Source organism: Ornithodoros turicata, chromosome 7 (genome assembly GCF_037126465.1).
Source record: "Ornithodoros turicata isolate Travis chromosome 7, ASM3712646v1, whole genome shotgun sequence".
Classification (NCBI taxonomy): Eukaryota; Metazoa; Arthropoda; class Arachnida; order Ixodida; family Argasidae; genus Ornithodoros; species Ornithodoros turicata.
In genome coordinates, this window is record NC_088207.1 from 57,751,891 (window position 1) to 57,772,628 (window position 20,738).

The following is a 20,738-nucleotide window of genomic DNA, read 5'->3' on the forward strand; positions in this document are numbered from 1 at the left end:
GGCACGCATTACCACCCGCCATTTTTTTTTACCACCTTCAAGCTGTCGCTTGTGGTAAACTCACCATCTGGCCCTGATCGCATGCGCCGTAGGTATCATCATTTTGAGGTAATGTTTTAAACCTGCCTGTCGCATGTCACTCTGTTTATGTATTCCGTTTTGACGCTGGCCGATATTATACCATCAGCATAAAACGAAGTGATGAAGATATTTTGGTGTTTCTTGCGCGACATGCTAGCTTATTGCTCCGAAGTCTGAGTGAGTCTTAGCGGCGGTGTCTTTGGGAGTGGTCAGCAGTACGAGGCTACATTTTTACACCTGCCGGTGTTGCTGCCAGCAGATTGCGTAAAACTAAGTACTGAGGTCGCAGCTAGTAAAGACGTCATTGAGGGTTAACAGCAATCGCTTATTTACAAATAGTTCGGCCGCTGATCATGGACGCAGCCATTTTTATAGCTACGTGTGCGGTGGATGTTTGCAGTGGCTATACAGACAAGGACTGGCTGAGAATGCCTTGGGTTCACCCGGCACGCTGCCGTCTATGGAACGATATATGGTAGGGCAAACCCCGCGGATGTACACATCGCTGACTCACAGCATGTGCGCTTGATTACAGCTTATTTGTTTCGATGTTTGCGCGCCCTTTCGCAATATCCATGCAATATCTGTGCATGACCGTGTATTCACACGAAAGACATTCCCCAGTATGCAGCGGAAAATGCAAAAAAAAAAAAAAAAAATCATAGCTTTCTGCTGTCACGTGAGCCCGTTCACTCAGTGTCGTGTCTTCACGTACACTGCTAACCGTGGTGAATATCCTGCGACACAACCACAATATATTCCGTAGCAGACGACAGGAAAAGACGTTGGCGGTGTCGTCTGCTGAGTGTCGTCTGCTAAGTGTCGTCTGCTATGAATGACGCCGCGTGAATGCTGTTCATAACATGGGATGGCACGGAACTTCGGCTCTGTGACCAGTGTTTCCGCTTTACCTTCCACTAGAATCTTCCGTGAGGATGTCCTCCGTGTGAATATACGCTGAGAGGACGATTGAGACATGATCAGTTCGTCTGGGTCTGCAAAGGTCCTCTGGTTTGTCGCTAGCGCCAGATCGGTGTAACTAGAAACACACGTTGGACCAATAGGGGGTGACCAACAGACTGCGCGAGTTAACCGAACAAGAAGCAAAGTCTGAGTATTTTCGAGACAAACATACGCTGAAAGCTAAGTTGGCGCTGGAGTAATGACAAGCGGAGACACGGCAAGAAGATATCTGGCTATGCCTCGCAGTTTCTCTTCTACTCCAGTGTTCCGAGTAACCACATAAATAAATGGGATTGATTGGTTGTTGACTGATCAAGGCAATGTAAACGTAATGGGAGCCATCATACCGTTGCAAACCGTTGTACCGTTAACAAACATATAGCGAGCTGACTATTGAGCACATTGTAATAAGCACCTCATTAACGTATTTCCCGCAAGTAATTTTCCTGTTGTGTCGCTAGATTTTCGTTTGTCATCTAACCGCAACGTTCATCCCTGGAGGAACCGCCAACAGGACACTATATATGAACGGCCCGCAACCGCTTTGAGCCGCAACAGATCTCGACGATCAATCCATCACCCAACGGACGCGACAGAAGCCATTTTTCCATACAGACGTAAAAAAAAAAAAAAAGAAACATGTGCGAGACCACATTTATACGTATACCCAATATTATTATCGTCATCTTGTCACTCCGTGTGGCGTCATTTCCCGCGTGATTATTAATTGGGACATGATCGCGTGCGGTCTTTCAGGGGAACCGGGATTGGACGAAAGCCGTCATTTCTCACGGTGGATCAACGGACGATGCGTAAAACAGATGCCCTCTCGCTTGGTGGGCATCCGGTGCTGTTTATGGAGAAACAAAAGGAAGAACTCGACGCCGTGTAATTGGCTCGTTTTATTGCTGACGGGAAAAAGAGAATTTATTTGGCGGGATCATATCGGAAGGGCACGCAACTATAGGGCCAGCCGATTGACCGAGTATTTTTTTTATTGAACCGTCTTTTCGAGGTAATTTTAATGGTGACAGGCTGTCTGTATACCGAACGGGAATTGTCGGGGAATTTTGATGCGGCCGAAAAAGGTCGGGGGATTGTCCAGGAAGTTGCCAACAATTAAGCAGCTGAAGTCAGGGAAAATCGTAGACAAGTGCCATGACGACAAGCAGCGACGTTGCCGCGGGTAACAGTTTGCCAATCCGACAAGTCCGTAAGCAGAAAAGTATAAGGCAGCCTCACTAATAAGTAACCTTTAACGAAAAGAGGCGCGTTAATGAGGTCTCCCCTATACGGCGGCAAAATAATTGGTTCTCGTAAACGGTAAAAAGAAACGTACACTCAATAAATGATTCGTATTGTTCAATTATTCAATAAATGATCTCTTTTACGAGTAATCTGTATCGGAACGTAGGAGCAGACCCCAAGTTCCCTTTTGTTTTGATCAGGGAATTCGATTGAAATAGTCAGTGGAAAAAACCTGGAGAAGCGGGACACCCTGGTGATGGCAAAAAAGCCGCGCGATCGCAGCAATCGCTGTTTGAATCCGCACTCTGGCTTGGCTTCAGGCTACGAAGCTATCGAGCGAGCCACTCGCGGTGGATTTCTATCATCTGCTACTATAAATGCTACTTTGTTCTGCACCAGTGAAGGCGCACAAAAAAAAGAAGAAAAAAGAAAGAAAATAGCAAGAGCAAACGTTGAAAACACACTCTACTGTCAACCGAGACAAAAAAAAAAAAAAAAATATCCCAGTCCTTTTTATTTGCTCGGTGAACGTTCCCTCTCGCCGCTGTTCCCGCGAAATCTCACGAGACTTCCAGGAGAAGCTCCTGGGTTACGCTCTTCAGCCGTCCCTCGCGTTTATAAGCAACGTGCTCTCGTCGGCGCACTTTCACCGTGGGTCCTGCGCATAATGTAAACGGAACATCAAAGGAAGCCTCGTAAACTGTGTATCCAAAGGAGCAGACGTGTGTGTGTGTATATGACTGTTTTTCGCGTCGTCCGCATATCCCAGTGTCCTTCTCAGAAAGGCGAGCAGCAGCTGCAAGACATAGTGCTCCCCAAACTATATGCGGGCCACACAATGAGCGCGTATGTTTAGTTGTATACGAGCTGTACGGAGGTCGACCCACTATATATTTGTACGGACGTGAAATATGACGCTCAAATGTGTGTGTGTCCGCTGTCTCGTTATAGTTTTATGTGTGTCCACGCACGTTGCGAGGAGGACCTGCGTACAGAAGCAGAGATGGGAACCGTTATTTATATTTTCGGTTCAGTTTGGGTTCGGGTTCAGCTCCGCAGCAGCGTTCATAATATGAACCGGTTCGGGAAAGTGAATTTTGAGCAGGCTGCCATATAGGTTAAAAGAGAGCGGATCCTTCCGATTATCAAATAACACAAATGGACTTTTGTTGTTGGATCTTTGCGTCCGTTTCTTCGTTCTTTGCGGGCGAACCTTGCCTATATAGGTTGCTGACAACGCATATATCTGAGCACAAAGGCGAGCACTTTCACCACCGCCATTTATTTGAGAACGAGCTTTGGTTTCCCGTCCTATGTTTTCATAAATTACGAGTTGATAGCTAACACCATGTATAGACTTCATTTTCTTACTCTTTGTGCGGTTTGTTAATTCTTTTAACTTCTCGCTCCAAGTGAGCTGTCATAATATACTGCCATCTTATAGAGAAAGAAGACGGACACACACGAACGTGACGTTTTTGCGTCCGTGAAAGACGGACGTGAAAACCGTATCGTTCGTGTGAAAGAGCATCCGTTTGCGTTGGCCCATCGGCATGTCTTTTCCCCATCATGCGCAGAGTTTCTCGGGACGGACATACGATCCGTAGAAGAAAAAAAAAAAAGACGAATACGTGAATATCCCAGAAGACTTTAATAGGTGCGTTTTCTTATTCAACCCGAGTAGCCATGCAGGAGTTGGGTAACGACGTCAGAGCCTTTATCATCACGTGACTCCAGAGTAGCCACCTCTGACCGTAATTTTTGAACGGCTAGAGTTACTCTGCGCTCAAAATGGCGGACTGGCCTGACGGGCGAGACGAGGTGGAAGTGCAGATGCGTGCACTCCAGCAGGTTTTGGAAATGCTCGACAGTTTTTAACCAGTCCTACATTTCGAAATTGAACACCACCCATATTGTCTGTCAACAGGACGGTCGGTAGCAGACGACGCATTGTCCTCTGCTAGCTTCTGTGTGACGTCAGAACTACGGCTACCTTTCTTCAGAGCAGAGTATAGAGAAGAGTTGTCACTCCCTGGCTACTCTGGCTAATTTTCGCCGCAGAGTTATGACGTCATTTCCGCTACTCTGGCTATCTTTCGCCGGCTGAGAGTAACTCGGAGTTGCCAGAGTTGAATAAGAAAACGCACCCAATCGGTCCGTAAAGCATATACAGTCAAACTCCTTTACAACGAAACTCGGGGGACAGCAAAATAAATTTGCAGTAAAGGTATTTTCGTTAAAAAGGATGTTCATTATTGGACCTATAGGGCTCCAGTGGGACCGCAAAAAAAATTTGCTATAGTGGTATTTTCGTTAAAAAAGGTGTTCGCTATAAAGGAGTTTGACTGTACCGACGAGAAAAGCGTTCGCGCGTGCATGTGTCCGGCCAAAGGCACATACGACGCTTATGTTGCGGGTCATAAATCTAAACTATCCGACGCTGTAGCTGTATATATATATATATATATGGCAGACCGTTGATGGAGTGCAGTGTATACAGAATGGTCTCGCTACTCACAGCGGTTGACGCGTGCGAATGTCCGCGACGCGAAGGGTATACAGTTTCTCACTAAATCGAAAAGTATAAACGTACAAGCCCGAACCCGCGGCAATTTCTTTTATTCCGTGTGTGTATACCGCAATGGCAGGATTCGAACCCAACAGCTCCCAGTCATTACAGGGTGTCTACCAACCTGGAAAACCTGGAAAACAGGGAATTGTCAGGGAATTTTGATGTGACTGGAAAAGTCAGGGGATTGTCAGGGAATTTGGCCAAAAAGCAGGTGAAGTCAGGGAAAATCGCGGACAAGTACCATGATGATGCACGGCGAATTCGCAGGTGCCGACCGGTGGTTGAGTGGCAATACCGCAGCAACGTTACCGCGAGTAGCAGTTTGCCAGTACGACAAGTTCTGAGGCCAGAAAAGTAGGATAGCCTCACTAATACTTAATAAATGGTCTTTTTTATGAGGGATCTATATCAAAACGTACGAGGCAGGAACTAAGTTCCCTTTGGATTTTGTCAGGGAATTCGCTTGAAATAATCAGGGAAAACCTGGAAAAGTCAGGGAATTTGAAGGCTGCAGTTTGGTAGACACCCTGCATTAGCATTACCTTGGAGTTGCACTCTAAGAAGAAGCTTCTAGAACCCTAGTTAGCAAGTATATACTTCCCACGCTTATACTCCCCTGGCCCTGAAATTTACTTCTCCGCACTGCAAACAGTCCCTATATGCGTAGACTTTGTGCAAAGTTCCGTGCATTTAATCCCATTTAATCGCGAAAGAGGCTAATGGTTATGGCAAATGCATCTAGTCCTCAAAAGGACTAAAATCCTCAAAGGACTAACCTCGAGATCTTACGTCCTCAAAATGACCAAAAAACATCGAAGGTCTGACCTCAAGGACTAAGGTCCTCAAAAGGACTAACCGACCCGGAGTCTGTTATTAAAGATGGGTAGCCATGACTCTGGTAATGCTGTTATATAATGTAACCCTTAAGAAAATGACGCCAAAAAAAAAGAAGGTCGGAGCATGCGGGAGCAGATGGTCTCCACGGTCAGCAACAGCTGTGAGAAAGCAGCAGGTGGTGCAACTCGCGTGCGTGGTACGTATAGACGTGTAACAATGTATTGCGGAACAGAGACGTCAACCCGTTAAGCGCGGACCCCATAACAAGCGACACGCGACGCGCTGCAGAATTTGTCGCTGTCGCGTCTGGTCATGGCGCGACTTCCTGGTCCATTTGAGCAGCGACATTTCGTCACCAAGAAATGATGTTTTTGGAGTAGCAATGCTTATTTTATTCGAGCTAAGTTGTAAATTGCCATAAATATACCAAAAATAGTATTTCATTCGTCAAAACGAGGAGAAATTGTAATGAAGTTGCTACGCAATATTCGCCGTAACGCAGTGGCGCTGCGGTTGAAGTACCCAACGCCCCGCCCACTTCTTCGTCTGCTAGTTTTGTTGGTTGCCCTCGCCACCCTCTCTCTTGCCCACGCGTTCAGTTCTTGTTTCACGCCGCCAAATCTAGCTGGTTTTGTCAAACAACAGGCAACGAACTCAGCGACATGCTACAAATATCTACTGGGAGTAGATGCAGAAATATTGAGCCGCGACAAAGCTTTTTTGACGCTCGTGTGGCGGCAGTGACGTCGATTTTGTCGCTTCTCGCGTGTATCTGCCGCGTGTCGCTTGTTATGGGATTCGGGCTTTATGGTATACACGCGTTTACATTGGAACTGGGGCGAACTTACTGTGACGTCTTCAGTGTTGACTCAAGTAATAGGGACAGCTAGCGCTCAAAGCAGCCAGGTGGCTAGCTTCCACCAGCTGTTTCGAACTTGACTGGGACAACAACAACAACATAGATGAATGGATGATGATGATGATGTGGGATGTTTCCCTGCGTTGGGTGCAGGACCCTACCTAGGGTTGCCACCAGGCCGGTATTACACCGGCACGGCCGGTTATTTGCTCTCTCTGCCGGTTGCCGGTAGGAAGGTGATACCGGCAGCCTTTTGCCGGTATTTGTGGCTCAACACCTTTCATAGGGGCTTTTGCGGGGTTTTCCTTTCAGCATTCCACTGCAGCTTGAATAAATCTGGAGCACAGACCCAACTCCGTAGTCATCTAGTCGTTTTCTTAGTTATTCATTATTATTATCATTGTTGTCTCGAGCCAGTACGCTCGTTCTTTTTCTCTCTCTCTCTCTGTATACTGTCCACCCCTCACTTAGTTTCCCTTTCCCGCGAACAATTTCCTCCTTTCCCTCAGCCCTGTATTTTTCACTACGAAAGGTGGCAACCCTAACCCTACCCCATTCCAAAGAGGTTCATATGAGAGGATGACGAGGGAAGGAAATCCCTACAGTTCGTGGAGGAGGCCGGTGGCCCTCAGAAAGGAAAGAAAAGCGCCAAGTGTGCACGGCACTGATGTCCAGGGTTACTCCATGGGCCGAGAACTTTGCAGATGTTGAATGGCCTCTGATCGAGCATTTCAAGTTGACATTTAAAGGCCCGTCGCTCGCATACGTACTGGCTGCAGTCTTGACTGGGAGATGATGCAAATTGACATTGCGGCTCGTGCGGTTTTTAGTTTTTTCTTCGCGGGTTTTTCCCTTTTCGGGAAATATGAACGCAGTTTCCCCCGAAGTCTGCCCAGGGCGCCACGGTGCCCCCGAGCAACATATATACCGCTATAGTACCATCCTGTAGGCAGGGCATTCGGAAAGCGCGTGACAGGCGAAAGAGGCTGCTGTTATCGTACGTGATGTACTGCTTGCGACACGGTTTGTCTGGAATCACCACCCTGTGGTTTATCCCACCGCAAATCTCCAGTTGTTGTAAGATCATTTATTTTGAGTAATAAACACGTGCAGCATACTGTCTTTCTTTATAAATACAATATTGGAAGCAGGGTTGCGGAATGGGGTCCCCCATTCCGTTACGAGGAATGGAGATTTGCGATAATTCCATTCCTTTCAATTCCTTCGGAATGAAAAGGTAATGTCAGTTCCCACTCCTGGAATGGTTTGGCAACTTAATTCCATTCCGTTAATTCCCTCAATAAAAGAAAAGGACCGGTAACCATACTGGCAAGTCCAGCAGTGCTCGAGGAGATTGACATTGCCAAGCACGGAAAAAGCGCAAAGACGAGGTCATTTCACTCTTGACCATGTGCAGATGCGGTGCAAAGGGTGCGAGGGCAGAAACCAGCACGTTGAAACCAAAACTGGCCACCGGGGCACCCAGACCATTCCCCATTCCCATTCCAGTTTCCGCCATTCTATTCCAATTTCATTCCGGGCTCTGCTAAATCTGGAATGATTCCGGAATCATTCCAACTCCGGAGTGGTAACTCCGCAGCCCTGATTGGAAGAACATTTCCGATGGCAACCAAGGAAATATGGGCCGCAGAATTAACTATACTGACATGCGATTCCAGACAACGCAAGCTGTACCTTCTATCAGTGATGGCCAGTAGTTAGCTACATGTAGTTAAACTACTAGTTAAACTACCTGATTGTAGTTAAAAAGTAGTTATCCGCTACTTGCAGAAATGTAGTGGAAACTACTAGTTAAACTACTATTTTAAGTAGTTAACTACAGTAGTTAGGTTACTGAAGGCGCTAACTACTTCCGATTTTGCCGCAAGCTTTACGGCACGATTGTGCTTCCGACGTTTACCTCGAGCTACTTGTTTGATGAGAACGGAGGTGCAGAGCAATTGTGTCGTGCATGTGTACTAAATCTTCACTTTTAATGCTTTTCTAGTGAAGCCTCATTTGCTGTGAAATAATTCTGCAACTTAGTTTATCGCGTAGGCACAGAAAGAATCCCGCCGCAAGCGGGAACTTCGAACTTTCCTTCGTGCCTGTGCTGCACTGCACTGCGTGCCAGTTTTTCTGTCATCTTTTCCTTTCTTTTATTTCTTTTGTTTCACAGTTCCTTTTTCTTTTCTCTCTCGGAATAGCAAGCAAGCTGGCAATAGCCTGGCTGACATTTCCGTTTTCCTTTTCACTATTAAACATATCCCCCCCCCCCCCCCCCCCCCGCCGCAAGCTTTGTATTTGACGGTCGTAGCCATGGCTTGAGCCAAAGTTTATTATTGCTCGTGATTCATGTTTAGGTGTCCAAGAACACTACAAGGGATTGGTGTTGGTGGACAACGTTAGGTAGTTATAGATGTAGTTAAACTACATTGCAGTAGTTAAAGTAGTTTTAACTACTCCCCTGAAAAGTAGTTGAACTACTAGTTAAACTACTCAATCACAAAGTAGTTAGTAGTTATAGTTAAACTACTGTAGAAGTAGTTAGTGGCCATCACTGCCTTCTATATTTTTTGTTGTCCTCTGGAGACGCTGTCTTATCGTAAGCACAATTTACGAATGAAAAGTAAATTTCATTAGTTCGCCTTACCCCTTTTGGGATTTTTGGTTCACGTGATCTCGTGTCCGAGGTCTTTGACCGCGGGAAACGCGACACACCTGTTTGCTGACGAACAGGAAGTTCGCCGCTAATACTTCTTTTTATTTATTTTTTATATTTATCTGGCTGGGAAACAAATACGTGTTGCGCAAAATTAACTTTCCGGTCGAGATAAAAACGAAACAGGGACAATGCACAGCTCTCCAGTTGCAAGTATCGCGTGACGGCTATGGTCCTGGATCCTTAACGTCATGCTCTATCGATAAGCGCTGAAGTCGTTAACCCGAGGTTAAAACAACTGGGAGCTGGTTGTTTAATTAAGCAAGTATCGCGCATGAAACGATTTTTAAATAGAAAGTTGTCTACTCGAGCTCGTATTTCGCTTCGCTTTATGTTTTCACTTTGTTTGTTTTATTACCTCAACAGTTTCGAGGATCGATCCCTCCCCCGACATTTGTTGTGGGGTAACTGGCCCATTGAATGTGGGGTCTAACATCTCCATCATTTTCTTCCCTATACCTGACCGTAACCTCACATTAGGTGAGGGTTTACGTAAACAACAAAGTAAACATATCAGTACGTGTGTATTGAGAAAGAAGAAAACAAGTACGAAACTTCACCAGTGATCATACTTCTTTGGCGAGCCCATCAACTCATCACACGCAGGAAGAAGCGTTCGCTGTGACTTAAAAGTCACCATAATAAAAAAATACAAAAAATGCTATGGTGAGGATGTGGAGATGACGAACAGTGAGGTCATCAAGAGCAATGACGTATAGAGCCGGAGTACAGAAAATAAGCGAAACTCGTACCAGGGGGAGTTGTTTTCTTACAACCGTATACATCCAGCGAACTCTGGAAGCGAGTATTCCTGGTTCTAGCCAGACTCAGATCACTTGCCCGGTCAATACCTGTCAGGAGCACGTGACAGCCTGGTCTTTGAAAGCATTAAAAAAGAAAAAAGAAAGATTAATACCCCCCTCACAATCTGATGTCTCCCTGTATAACAGCTCCCGGGGGTGTCGTTATTTTCAAAAGAAAAGAAAAAAGAGAGAGAGAGAGAGCTCCCGAAGTGTTGACACCATTGCACTATTGTCACTTTTGCTCTTTCTCCGTTGTATAGCTTGCGAGTGAACACCAATTGGAATCTGTCTATTACTGTCATCAGAAGAAGAGAGGCATGCGACGCCATTAGGTTTAGCGATATACAAAAAGCAGTGATGGCTACTAACTACTTCTACAGTAGTTTAACTATAACTACTAACTACTTCGCGATGGAGTAGTTTAACTAGTAGTTAAACTACTTTTCAGGGGAGTAGTTAAAACTATTTCTTTAACTACTGCAATGTAGTTTAACTACATCTATAACTACCTAACGTTGTCCACCAACACCAATCCCTTGTAGTGTTCTTGGGCACCTAAATATGAATCACACGGAATGATAAACTTTGGCTCTAGCCACTGCTACGACAGTCAAATACAAAGCTCGCGGCGGGATTCTTTCTGTGCCTACGCGATAAACTAAGTTGCAGAATTACTTCACAGCAAATGAGGCTTCACTGGACAAGCATTAAAAGTGAAGATTTACTACACATGCACGACACAATTGCTCTGCACCTCCGTTCTCATCAAACAAGTAGCTCAAGGTAAAAGTCGGAAGCACAATCGCGCCGTAAAGCTTGCGGCAAAATCGGAAGTAGTTTGCGCCTTCAGTAACCTAACTACTGTAGTTAACTACTTAAAATAGTAGTTTAACTAGTAGTTGCCACTACATTTCTGCAAGTAGTTGACAACTACTTTTTAACTACAATATGGTAGTTTAACTAGTAGTTTAACTACATGTAGTTAACTACTGGCCATCACTGACAAAAAGCTTATAAAAAGCGACATTGAGAAAAGGTAGCGCGTATAGCATTACGCGACATGCGCGACAAAGTGACGCGAGTCTGATTGTTGAGATCTTCGCACACATAGTGTGAGTACAGTGGACTATCCCCTTAAATTGTACAACTTTAGTACGTAGTAGTTAGTATCTACATAGTGGCGGATGCGCTTCCGGCATCCCGCATCTACGCCCACTGACAATTATTCTTCCCGACGGGCGTTTTGCCCGAAGTGCACGCGATAAATGTCCTCTCATATAACGAATCAAGTATGGGACCGGAAGTGCTCTTTTGTTTTGTCCTCAGGCCGTTAACCCAGGTTAATGCAACCAGGGTAAGAGTAGTTATGAAACCGGTCTTCAATTTCTTTTAGTTAGATGCCGTCTGGTGAGCGATATACTACGTGTCGGACGTTTTATTATTTCCTTATTGCGGTAATGGTGGGAATAGCCGTGTGATTTTTTTTTTTTTATCACGAATGACCGGGAGGCATTCTATCGGCTTTTGGATGACGTGGTGCACTCCGTGTATGGTTCGGGATTAGAAGCTCTGGAGAACTGAACTGAAAACCTTAAAGAAGCCACCAGAATGTTTTTTCGCATCTAAGAGGCGTACCTACGCACACGACTCGTAGCATCAAAAAACTTTTGCGTTGATCCCGTCGTTCATGTCACGAGGGATTAACGATGAAAGATGAAAGTCACTGAAAAGGTTAGCCAGCTGTAGGGATCGAACCCACATCTTCTGGATTGGGTTCGATCCCTACAACTGGCTAACCTTTTCAGCGACTTTCATCTTTCATCGTTAATTTCTTAGGCAAATTGAGGCTTTGTATGTATTTGTCCCTTCTATGTTGTTCCAGCCTCAGAACATCAGTTCTTTCACGAGGGATTACTTCGAGACTGAACGAGGCGAAAGCGACAATGCAAAGGCACACGCTGTTCGTGAGAAATCACGTGGGAATGACAAACACTGCGATTGGCTACAATTACAACGTCACAACCACGAGTTTAGCCAACACCACCTATATAGAGAAAGCCTTCTTACTCGTCGGCGTGACGTAACAACTAAGTGCCAGCCAATCAGGACTGTGTTTTCAACGACCGTAGCCAATCACGAACGTGCTTTCAGGGGTCGTAGCTATGGTGACGAACCACTGTCGTCTGCGAGTAGTGACTGAACGTCCCCGCGTACAAAATGGTGAAAACTTGAAAATAAAGCGCAAAAAGGTCCCATATCTTTCTCTAAACTGATATTCTGGAAAGCGTGTTGCACTTTTTGTCAACGTATTTAGGTTTGCAGGTTCCGAGTTAGCTGCCGTCATTTGAGAGTTCTTGAATTCGGCGAATCGCAGTTAGCAGACGAATTCTGACTTTATATGACCACGTAGCGAAGGAGAGGGAGGAGGCAATAAGCAGCCCTTCCTTATCTATCCTTCCTTATCTATCCTTATCTTTGGCGTTGGTTTAGCCGCTGCCCGACGAGACGAGGAGGAGGGAATGCGCGCGAGTATATGTCGCGCGAGGCGTTTTGACGCGCGTGCGTATCTTTGAGCATGCTCTCTCGAACGCGCTTCACAGAAAATGCCTCGTAACGTACTTTTAATGGTATCACATTTCGCGCACGAACGCTCGCAAACTATAGCGACTACGTACGTACAATATAAAGTATAAGCAGGGGGAGGCCTTCGAAGTGAACTATATATACACTCTAAGAAAAAAAAGGAGTATTTTTACTCCTTTTGGGGAGTAATTGCATTGCTACAAAAAATAGTCCCTTTCGGGAGTAAATGCACGGGAGTAAATGAATGTCACAGAGTGAAGACCGCATTTCACGCGCTGTTGTAAGAGTCCCAGGTACATAATTGGTGCGCATGCATGAAAACACTTTGAAGCAAACCGTCAACCGTGATATATCGAGTGATATAAAATCTTGCGCCATACTAGGGCACAATTTGCGAAGAAAGATGCGCTAACTGTTTCTTACTCTGTGTGGCTGGAAAATTGCTACGTTGTCTGAGTTATACAGCCTTATGTCGTTCAAATTGACCAAGGGCACATATTTACGTAGACTGTCGCATTCAGGAGACTGTTCGCGAAGTTTAGTGACAATTTGAAGTCCTGGGGAGTAAATGTCGGGACTAAATGTTGGGTTAGGGGACTAAAATGGGGAGTCATTGGCAGACTAGGGGAGTAGAAGCTGCAATTACTCCCCGTTTTACTCCTTTTTTTCTTAGAGTGTAGATATAGGATATAGGCTATGATGCCTTCAAACACTGAGCCATATAGATCATGCACCGTCAATGCCAGCATTCGCCCTAGAAGGAAATAAATAAATAAATAAATAAATATATGTTTGGAATAAAAGCCAGCGAGAAATTGCTCTTTTTGAAAACGCTTTCCGCACTCACTTCTTTCCCGACCTGCTTCCTCTTCCCGCCGCCCTTATAAGTGAAGAGCGCACTCGAGCACGTATCTCTCTCTCCCTCTCTCTAGTCGAAGCAAAGTGACACTGCATCAATATAGGGACATCTCCCATTTCCCACCCACTCTCGTGATGCGGCCATGTTTCCCCCTCTCCCCTCCTGGAACCCCCGAAACCGGTCGTCGAGCCCCAGTAGAGGAGATCCTCCCTGTTATGTACGATGGTGAAGTTGCACGGTGACTCATACCACGGCTCTTCTTTGTCTTCCCTCCCTTCTCTATATATCTCTTTCTCCCTCCTACCATCTCGGCTATCCCCCGTCGTGGGGCTTGGCCTGGACCCTAGATATAATATAGAGAGGGTGGGAGGGGGCTAATTCGTGTCAATCCGGCCAAAAAATCCCGCGCAGCTGCGACGAGTGGAGGCTTCACCTATACCTTTGCGTCTGACACGTACGCGGGGCAGTGGCTCCGTTTGGAAGGAGTTTCATTTTTGCGTGTAAGTTATGCGTATTTGTAAAATGCATCGTGATAATGTATGTGTGCCCTGGTTTTTTTTTTTTATTTATGTGCGTGTTTTTTTATATTCAAAAACTTTTTCTTGGGGACGTGTGTGTGTGTATAAAGTTGCGTGATATTTTCGAAGTTGCCTGCTGTCTACAGTGCCGCTTACCCCATGCGTATATTGCGAATAAGGTGAGGTAATGTTGCCAAACTCGATAGAGGTTCCATCGCACCCGCATGCACCGAGCATCATTGAAATTGTCCCGCTTGGGGCCAGATATCGCCGAGGTCGAACTAGTATCTCTATTGACCTCCAGGCGAAAAAAAAAAGCTAATCTACGAACGAGAGAGCTTCCGATCTAAAAGATCTGATCTAACATTTCAAAAGGCAGCCAACTTTCCTACAGTGATGATCGCAGTCTCGCATACACTGGCAGAAAAAGCGAGCGGTAAGACTGGTACCTTTGTCCAGGTATTCACCGTATTTATTACATTGGCGATCATGACACTGCTTAACCTCCTCTTTGCGTTTAATGTTTCCCGTCTCTCAGCTGCTCATATGCACGCCACTCCCAAAGAAGGTTCCTACAAAGCGTTACACCGACGTTACTGACCAGTATCATAAAGGCTCTCTCTCTAAGAGACTCCTCGGAGAGAGACAAGATCACTATCGACTAGGACAAGCGCGCACACCGCTCCACATTCTCCGGGTTTTTTTTTTTTTTTTTCCTTCTTCTTCTTCGTTTTATTCCTTCTCTGTATACACTACAGCGTACAACGTTAAAGAGAATGGAGATTTAGCCGATACGTTGAAAGATTTGTGCTTATAGCCCCTGCCTCAAAAGTTGAGCGAAACGAGAAGAAAAAGGTCACGGGTAACTTTTAAAGCGCGGGGTAATAAAGTAGCAGACGATCGTCTGCTTTTAAAGATCGCTCCGTTTCTGTCGTGTCGGACAGGCCACGTTGGCCCGAGTCGGTCTCGTTTTTTGTGATTTCGTTGTGTCCCCCTGGTGTGTAGCGTGGTAGGGAGTAATGCGAGCACAAAAGACTGGCGGAGGGGGGATTGCGTGCATAGAAATATAGGAGAGGGGAGAGCAGTGTGCGGAAGTCTGGGGCTCCAGTTGCGCGCTTGGACATGTGCACTATGGGAAGAGAGAGAGAGAGAGAGATTGTTGTGTTTGTGGGTTCGTAATAATGTGCTTTTTTAGTACTTATCTCTGCCATGTTTTTCGGTCTGGACCTTTGTTAGGTTATTTCAGTCCAGCTTTATTTCGCTTTCTTTCTTTTTTCTTTTTTTTAATATCGTAACATGCGGTGGTTCGTGATGCAGGAGACCGTACTCGTGTGAAAGAGTGTGTGGTGTGAGAGGGAGGACGAAGGGCAAAGAGGAGAAGGAATTAAACGGGCAAAGTTGCTGATGTCCTAAATGACCAAAGAGCAGTTAAGCTTTCAGTTTTTCCTCCTTTCTTGAGTGTATTACCGTCAAGCGTATTTCTCGTGAATCAATCTGTATTTCTTTAAATTCGGTGTTAGCGTCGCGAACCAATTGTGTCTATAAGCGGTGTACAGACGTGGACAGTTGGAGAGACGACCACAGGGACAGTATGCGTCCCGGGCCGACTTCATGGGGGAACTGTGGCGATATTCGTCTGGAAAGTCTGCCGAAAACCCTGAAAACCATTGGCCATTGAGGACCAGCGGTCATCTGCGATCCAAGGTCCACGTTGCTAACCAAACCTTCCGATTCATTTTCCTATTTTCATACGGGGTTTAAATCTGCAGACACATTAGCGTCAACCTTGAACCGAAAACTCATTTTCAGCCATGACCTTGGCGAACGTAGGAGCCTCGGACCCAAAAGCAGCGGGTAGCTCCTGTTTACTATATAGGAGAAAACAACAATGAAACCAAGTAAGAAAGTTGGAAGACCTCCGGGCGTTGTTCCATGCTTTCGTGGGCCGGTCTTTCCGCTTGCTTATACTTTCTAATATTGCCGAATGCCAGAGTTTCCAAAACCTCCCGTCACGCTTTGCATTTAGGTCTCGGCTGAAGTATTTTCAGTTGAAGCGGGAAGGTGGTGAATCCGTTTAACGGGACAGTGAGCAAAATAAGTGCAAAGCTATTTTCCAGTGTAGAAGACAACTCTCGTCGTAGTTTTGCGAACAGCTACGCAAAACAACGTGAAAGAGTTGATAGTGCGAGCTCGTCTGGTGTTTGTTTTCGTGTTTCCGTTCTCCAACACTGCGACTAGCCCACAACCTTTTTACTAGCCCACAACCAACTGCGACTAGTCCAACCTACCACTCTGAGTGAAAGTCCTGTCTGTTTCTGCGAAAAGTGGAAAAATCCAGCGATCCGGTGAAGATCGCTAGACGCCGATATTTCGAATAGACACTTCGTTCTTCTACTGGGTACAGTCCCCATGCATCGCCTGCATGCTGCATGGTATTCAAAGGATCGGGGGATTGTGGGTCAAAGAACTGTAGGGCATAGTTGTCATCTCTCAAGTCAAGTCATGTCATGTCAAAAATCCAACCACTGGCCGTGGGGCTTTAGGGCCAAGGTGAGCTTCATAAACTTTCGTCCTTGAGGCGCTTTGAAGTGGGTTTGTGCGGAATGCGTGTTTGCATTAAAGCGGATTAGAAAGAATAGGATGTTAAGGGATATACGGTATTGTGAGTTTCAGGTAGGGTTGCCACCTTTCGTAGTGAAAAATACCGGCTGAGGGAGAGGAGGTGGAATCGGGAAAAGGAGGAAATGTTCACGGGAATGGTAAAGTGAGTGAGGGGTGAAGAGTATACAGGGAGAGAGAAAGAAAAGAACCAGCGTACTCGCTCGAGACAACAATGATAATAATAATGAATAACTAAGAAAACGACTGGTGACTACGGAGTTGGGTCTGTGCTCCAGATTTATTCAAGCTGTAGTGGAATGTTCAAAGGAAAACCCCGTAAAAGCCCCTATGAAAGGTGTTAAAGCCACAAATACCGGCAAAAGGCTGCCGGTATCATCATCTTACCGGCAACCGGCAGAGCGAGCAAATAACCGGCCGTGCCGGTATCATACCGGCCTGGTGGCAACCCTAGTTTCAGGATATAAGCAGAGTTTCTCTCTCTCTCTCTGTCTGTCTTGTTTTGCATGTGATTAGCGAGGACTTGCGATGTAATAAATAATAATAAAAATGCTCGGCCACATCTTGTCTCGTCTTGGCTGTTTCTGACAACTTTTTTTTCTGCTGTTTCTTACGCGACTAGAAGGCGAAGTCGGATCACACAGTTTTGACCCGCGGTGCATTACTTTTCTTTTTACTATCTTTCTGTTTCAAGTTCAAGTGTTAGTAAACGCTGAGCGGAATATCGCCATGCGAACTCATTAAAGGCGTGAAGCAGAAAAAAAGAACAATAGGGTGTGTGTCCCTCCGGTGTCACCGTCTGCTAACCTAACTGCCACCGGCCGCCTCCCTTTCATTTTCGTTTTTTTTGCAGACACTCCCCACCCTTTGTCGTCTGCTTCGGGCGCATTCTTCTTTCTTTTTTCTCGACATTTTCTCGCGTCGTCTTTTTCACTGCGACTTTTTTCTCTACTGTTTTCTTCTTTTTTTTATAGCATGCACAGTTCTTTTCACGTTGGCTGACACCTCAAAAGTAGGGAGGACTCCCACTACAACACGTTAATCGAGAACCGTAAAAGAGGAAAATAAAAAGGAAAAAGGTACTTCAGCTAGCAGCCCACAGGTGGTGCTACACCATGAAAAAGAGAAGGAGGAGGAAGCGCGGGAAATGGGAGGAAGGAAGAAAGCCGCCGCCGCCGGGTGCCAGCTCCCTTTGGGCAGAGAAGGAAAACGCTTGGCCTCTCCGCCTCTCTCCTCTCTGTCAGACGGACAGTGCACGTGCGGATGTTGGGCTCTTTTCTTTCTTGCGGATCCCAGCGCAGGCCATCTTTGTATTCCTGGTCGTGCAGTCTCAAGTTTTACGATCATGTATGTGCGTGTGTTTCGTTTACCGCGTGTACGAGCTAAATTAACGCCCTCCTGCAATGAATAGCTCGGGATTTCTGTGTGCCGCAGGGATGCAGTGATCTTCATTGTCTGTCTCTTGTGAGAGGCTTTTTACGAGTTCCGCGAAGAAAAAAAAAAGGAAAAATACCAACACCACCAGTGTACGTGCGAATGCCAGTGATGGACGTTTTGTTCCAAGTTCAGAAATGCTACGAGCCACTCGGAGACGCCGACTCTATGGTGGATTGTGTGAATTCGAGGCTGGTGTTTGCGCCGTCATCGTTTTACAAATAGTGAGTATAATGTGAATTAGACGGCGTGGATTATGTCGGTAATGTTTGTTGCGAGAATTCGTTTTGTCTCTGTGTATATACGTTTGCAGAAGAAAAAAAGAGCGTATTGAACGACGGCGTACCCCCGCTTTGATGCCATCTGTTTTCTCGTGGATGGGTTTATCGATCACAGACTTGTGTTACGGGTCGAAGTCTTCGCAGCGAGGCGTCATATCGCTTTTTGCTGTCAACTTGTGCGGATACATCTTCTGGTGGCCTCCGTTATTAAATAAAACCGTCACATGAGTGTGACAACGCAGAAAAAAAATTCCGCATTCCATAATGTGCCTGTATTAACTGGATAATTGCAATCAACTCCTTTGTCTGATATGCTTGGTCTTTATCTTAGACATACATGCCACTCGACTCAGCTCTATTGTCGTACGGAGTCGTCCATTGTTCTAGGGCTGGAGTGCGGTATTTCGTGATAAGGGCTTAGAACACCTGAGTCCAACGCTTTAGCGTGAAGAGGTTGCCGAAGCATTGCGCTAATATACCAAGTACCAGTTACGTGTATAAGCATTTGAACTGCTTTGCTGAATAAGCACGTGCAAAGCTGCTTTTATTAAACGCAGAAAGGGTGATCTCAGGGGGATAACAAACATCGAGACACGAAATTCTATGAAAAAATGGCTAGGAAGAAAGCGAGCTGGTGAAGATGATGCATGGCTTCGTGTTTGTGTCTGTCCTTTCGTGTTCCCTAGTCTCGGAGTTTAACATTATACGAAATTCTAGCTTACAGATTTCGCGAAATTTAGTGGCCGCGAATGTGTGCCCTGTTTTCGTTTCGCGAAAGATTAACGACGCGAAATTAAAGCGGTGTTACAGTATAACAATTCGCAGAAGCACTTGCAGCGGATGTGACGTCATCGCTCGGGGGTCGAAGTCAAGCCAAGTTTGTGATTTCGAAAAGTTCCGGTTAGGCGGGGGGGTATCATTCGTTGTCGTGCTGTTCCTTTTTGAAGTCGTCCGTCTTCGCTCGAGCAAACAAATCACCAGGAGGAAATGGCGTCAGTCTGGAGATAATCTGGGCAGAAGACGCCAGGCTGATCTAATCTCGGACACAGACAGAGTCTTGCTTCCTGTCGTCTACTCGCTTGCATGGGAATCATTTGGTTAAGGATTCACCCGTGCCGTTCCTTGACTCTGTAGTGATGGATATCCGTGTTTCGCAATGGGCAGTTCGTTGGCAGATCAAAATCGTGAATAACCTCAAGCACACACGCTTTATTTATGCATCGTCGAGACATGATCTGCAGAATAAAGTGGACTAAGCACGACTATCTACCTAACGCATCGGAAAGTAGAGCTGGTTCGACACAAGGCTGTAGAGTGTGAGTCATGCAGACGATGCCGAGCCTTTACGGCCTATACGTATAAGGAGAGAAACAGACGACAGAGTATCGTTGCTAGTCTTCTTCGCAGGTTATTAATCCATGAGAGATGTACTTGCATTTCTGACGTTTTCCTGAAAGTAAGGCACGAAAAATAAGACTGATTGTGCCACCCACGGAACGAACACCGTTCGAGTCTTGAAGCAGACGACATCGACACGCAGACGATGTCTGCTACGATTCCTGCTACATTGCTCTTCTGCTTTTCCCACGAACACTCTTCTCGGTCGACGCGGAAGAAACGTGTTCAGGATTCCGACTTCTTCGCGAGGAAATCCTTTGAATTCCTTGATTTAAGATGCTGCGGTGTGCGGAGAAAGTGATAAATGTCAGAGAGAAGTGGACGAAAGTGATCGGGAAAGTTCGTTCAACCGGCTTCTCCAGTTGATGACCTTGACATTCGCTAAGCGCGCATTGCCTCTTCGGGGGGCTTGGCCTCGCAGCAGTTTTTCCGATTATTCATCTACCGGTGTGCCTCTCGACGTAGGGCCCGAGGGGTTCGTGTGATGAGGCGCGGCGGAAGCCCAGGCTAGTCATTTTGTTACCGGCTCGTTTTGACCAGGGAGCGCCTTGCGGCTTTAAGTGCTGCTTTTGGGATCTTCCTAGAACGAATCGAGGGACACAAAAGGCGAGGGGGTTTCTGAAGATTATTTTTTCTAGGACTTCTTGATGGATTTGTTTGGTCGGTCGTCAAACATAACGATGGATGTGTCTTCGGCGGGCAGGTGTTGTGAGATTTTTTTGACAACACAAGGCGATGGAACGGTTTCTGTTTGTCAGTTTGGTGTCTCATTCGTTTTTGATCGGCCGCTCCCTGGAAATTAGTCGTAATTGTTTTTGAGTCGGAATCCAAATGTCGGAACCGTTTTGCGACGTTTTGGCGCTAGCACACTAGGAGGTGTTTTACTTGTAAAGAGACTTTTGTGCTGTGTGTTTGCTAGGCACTGCGGTAGCGTGCGCCACCTGCCCTAAATTGAACAAAG

General features: G+C 46.0%; 1 protein-coding gene across 2 annotated transcripts in view; it reads left to right on the top strand.

Moving 5' to 3' along the window:
* The window catches only part of LOC135401726 (zinc finger protein jing homolog), a 93,667-nt gene that overhangs the window by 21,081 nt on the left and 51,848 nt on the right, over positions 1-20,738 (top strand). The window contains exon 1 of one of the 2 annotated variants that reach the window (XM_064634277.1): positions 17,824-18,322. The exons of the other annotated variant lie outside the window; for it this stretch is intronic. Within the exon in view, the coding sequence (XP_064490347.1) occupies positions 18,201-18,322 (122 nt within the window). The 5' untranslated portion in view covers positions 17,824-18,200. Of the gene's footprint in view, positions 1-17,823; positions 18,323-20,738 lie in introns of those variants that run through there. 2 annotated transcript variants of the gene reach the window in all.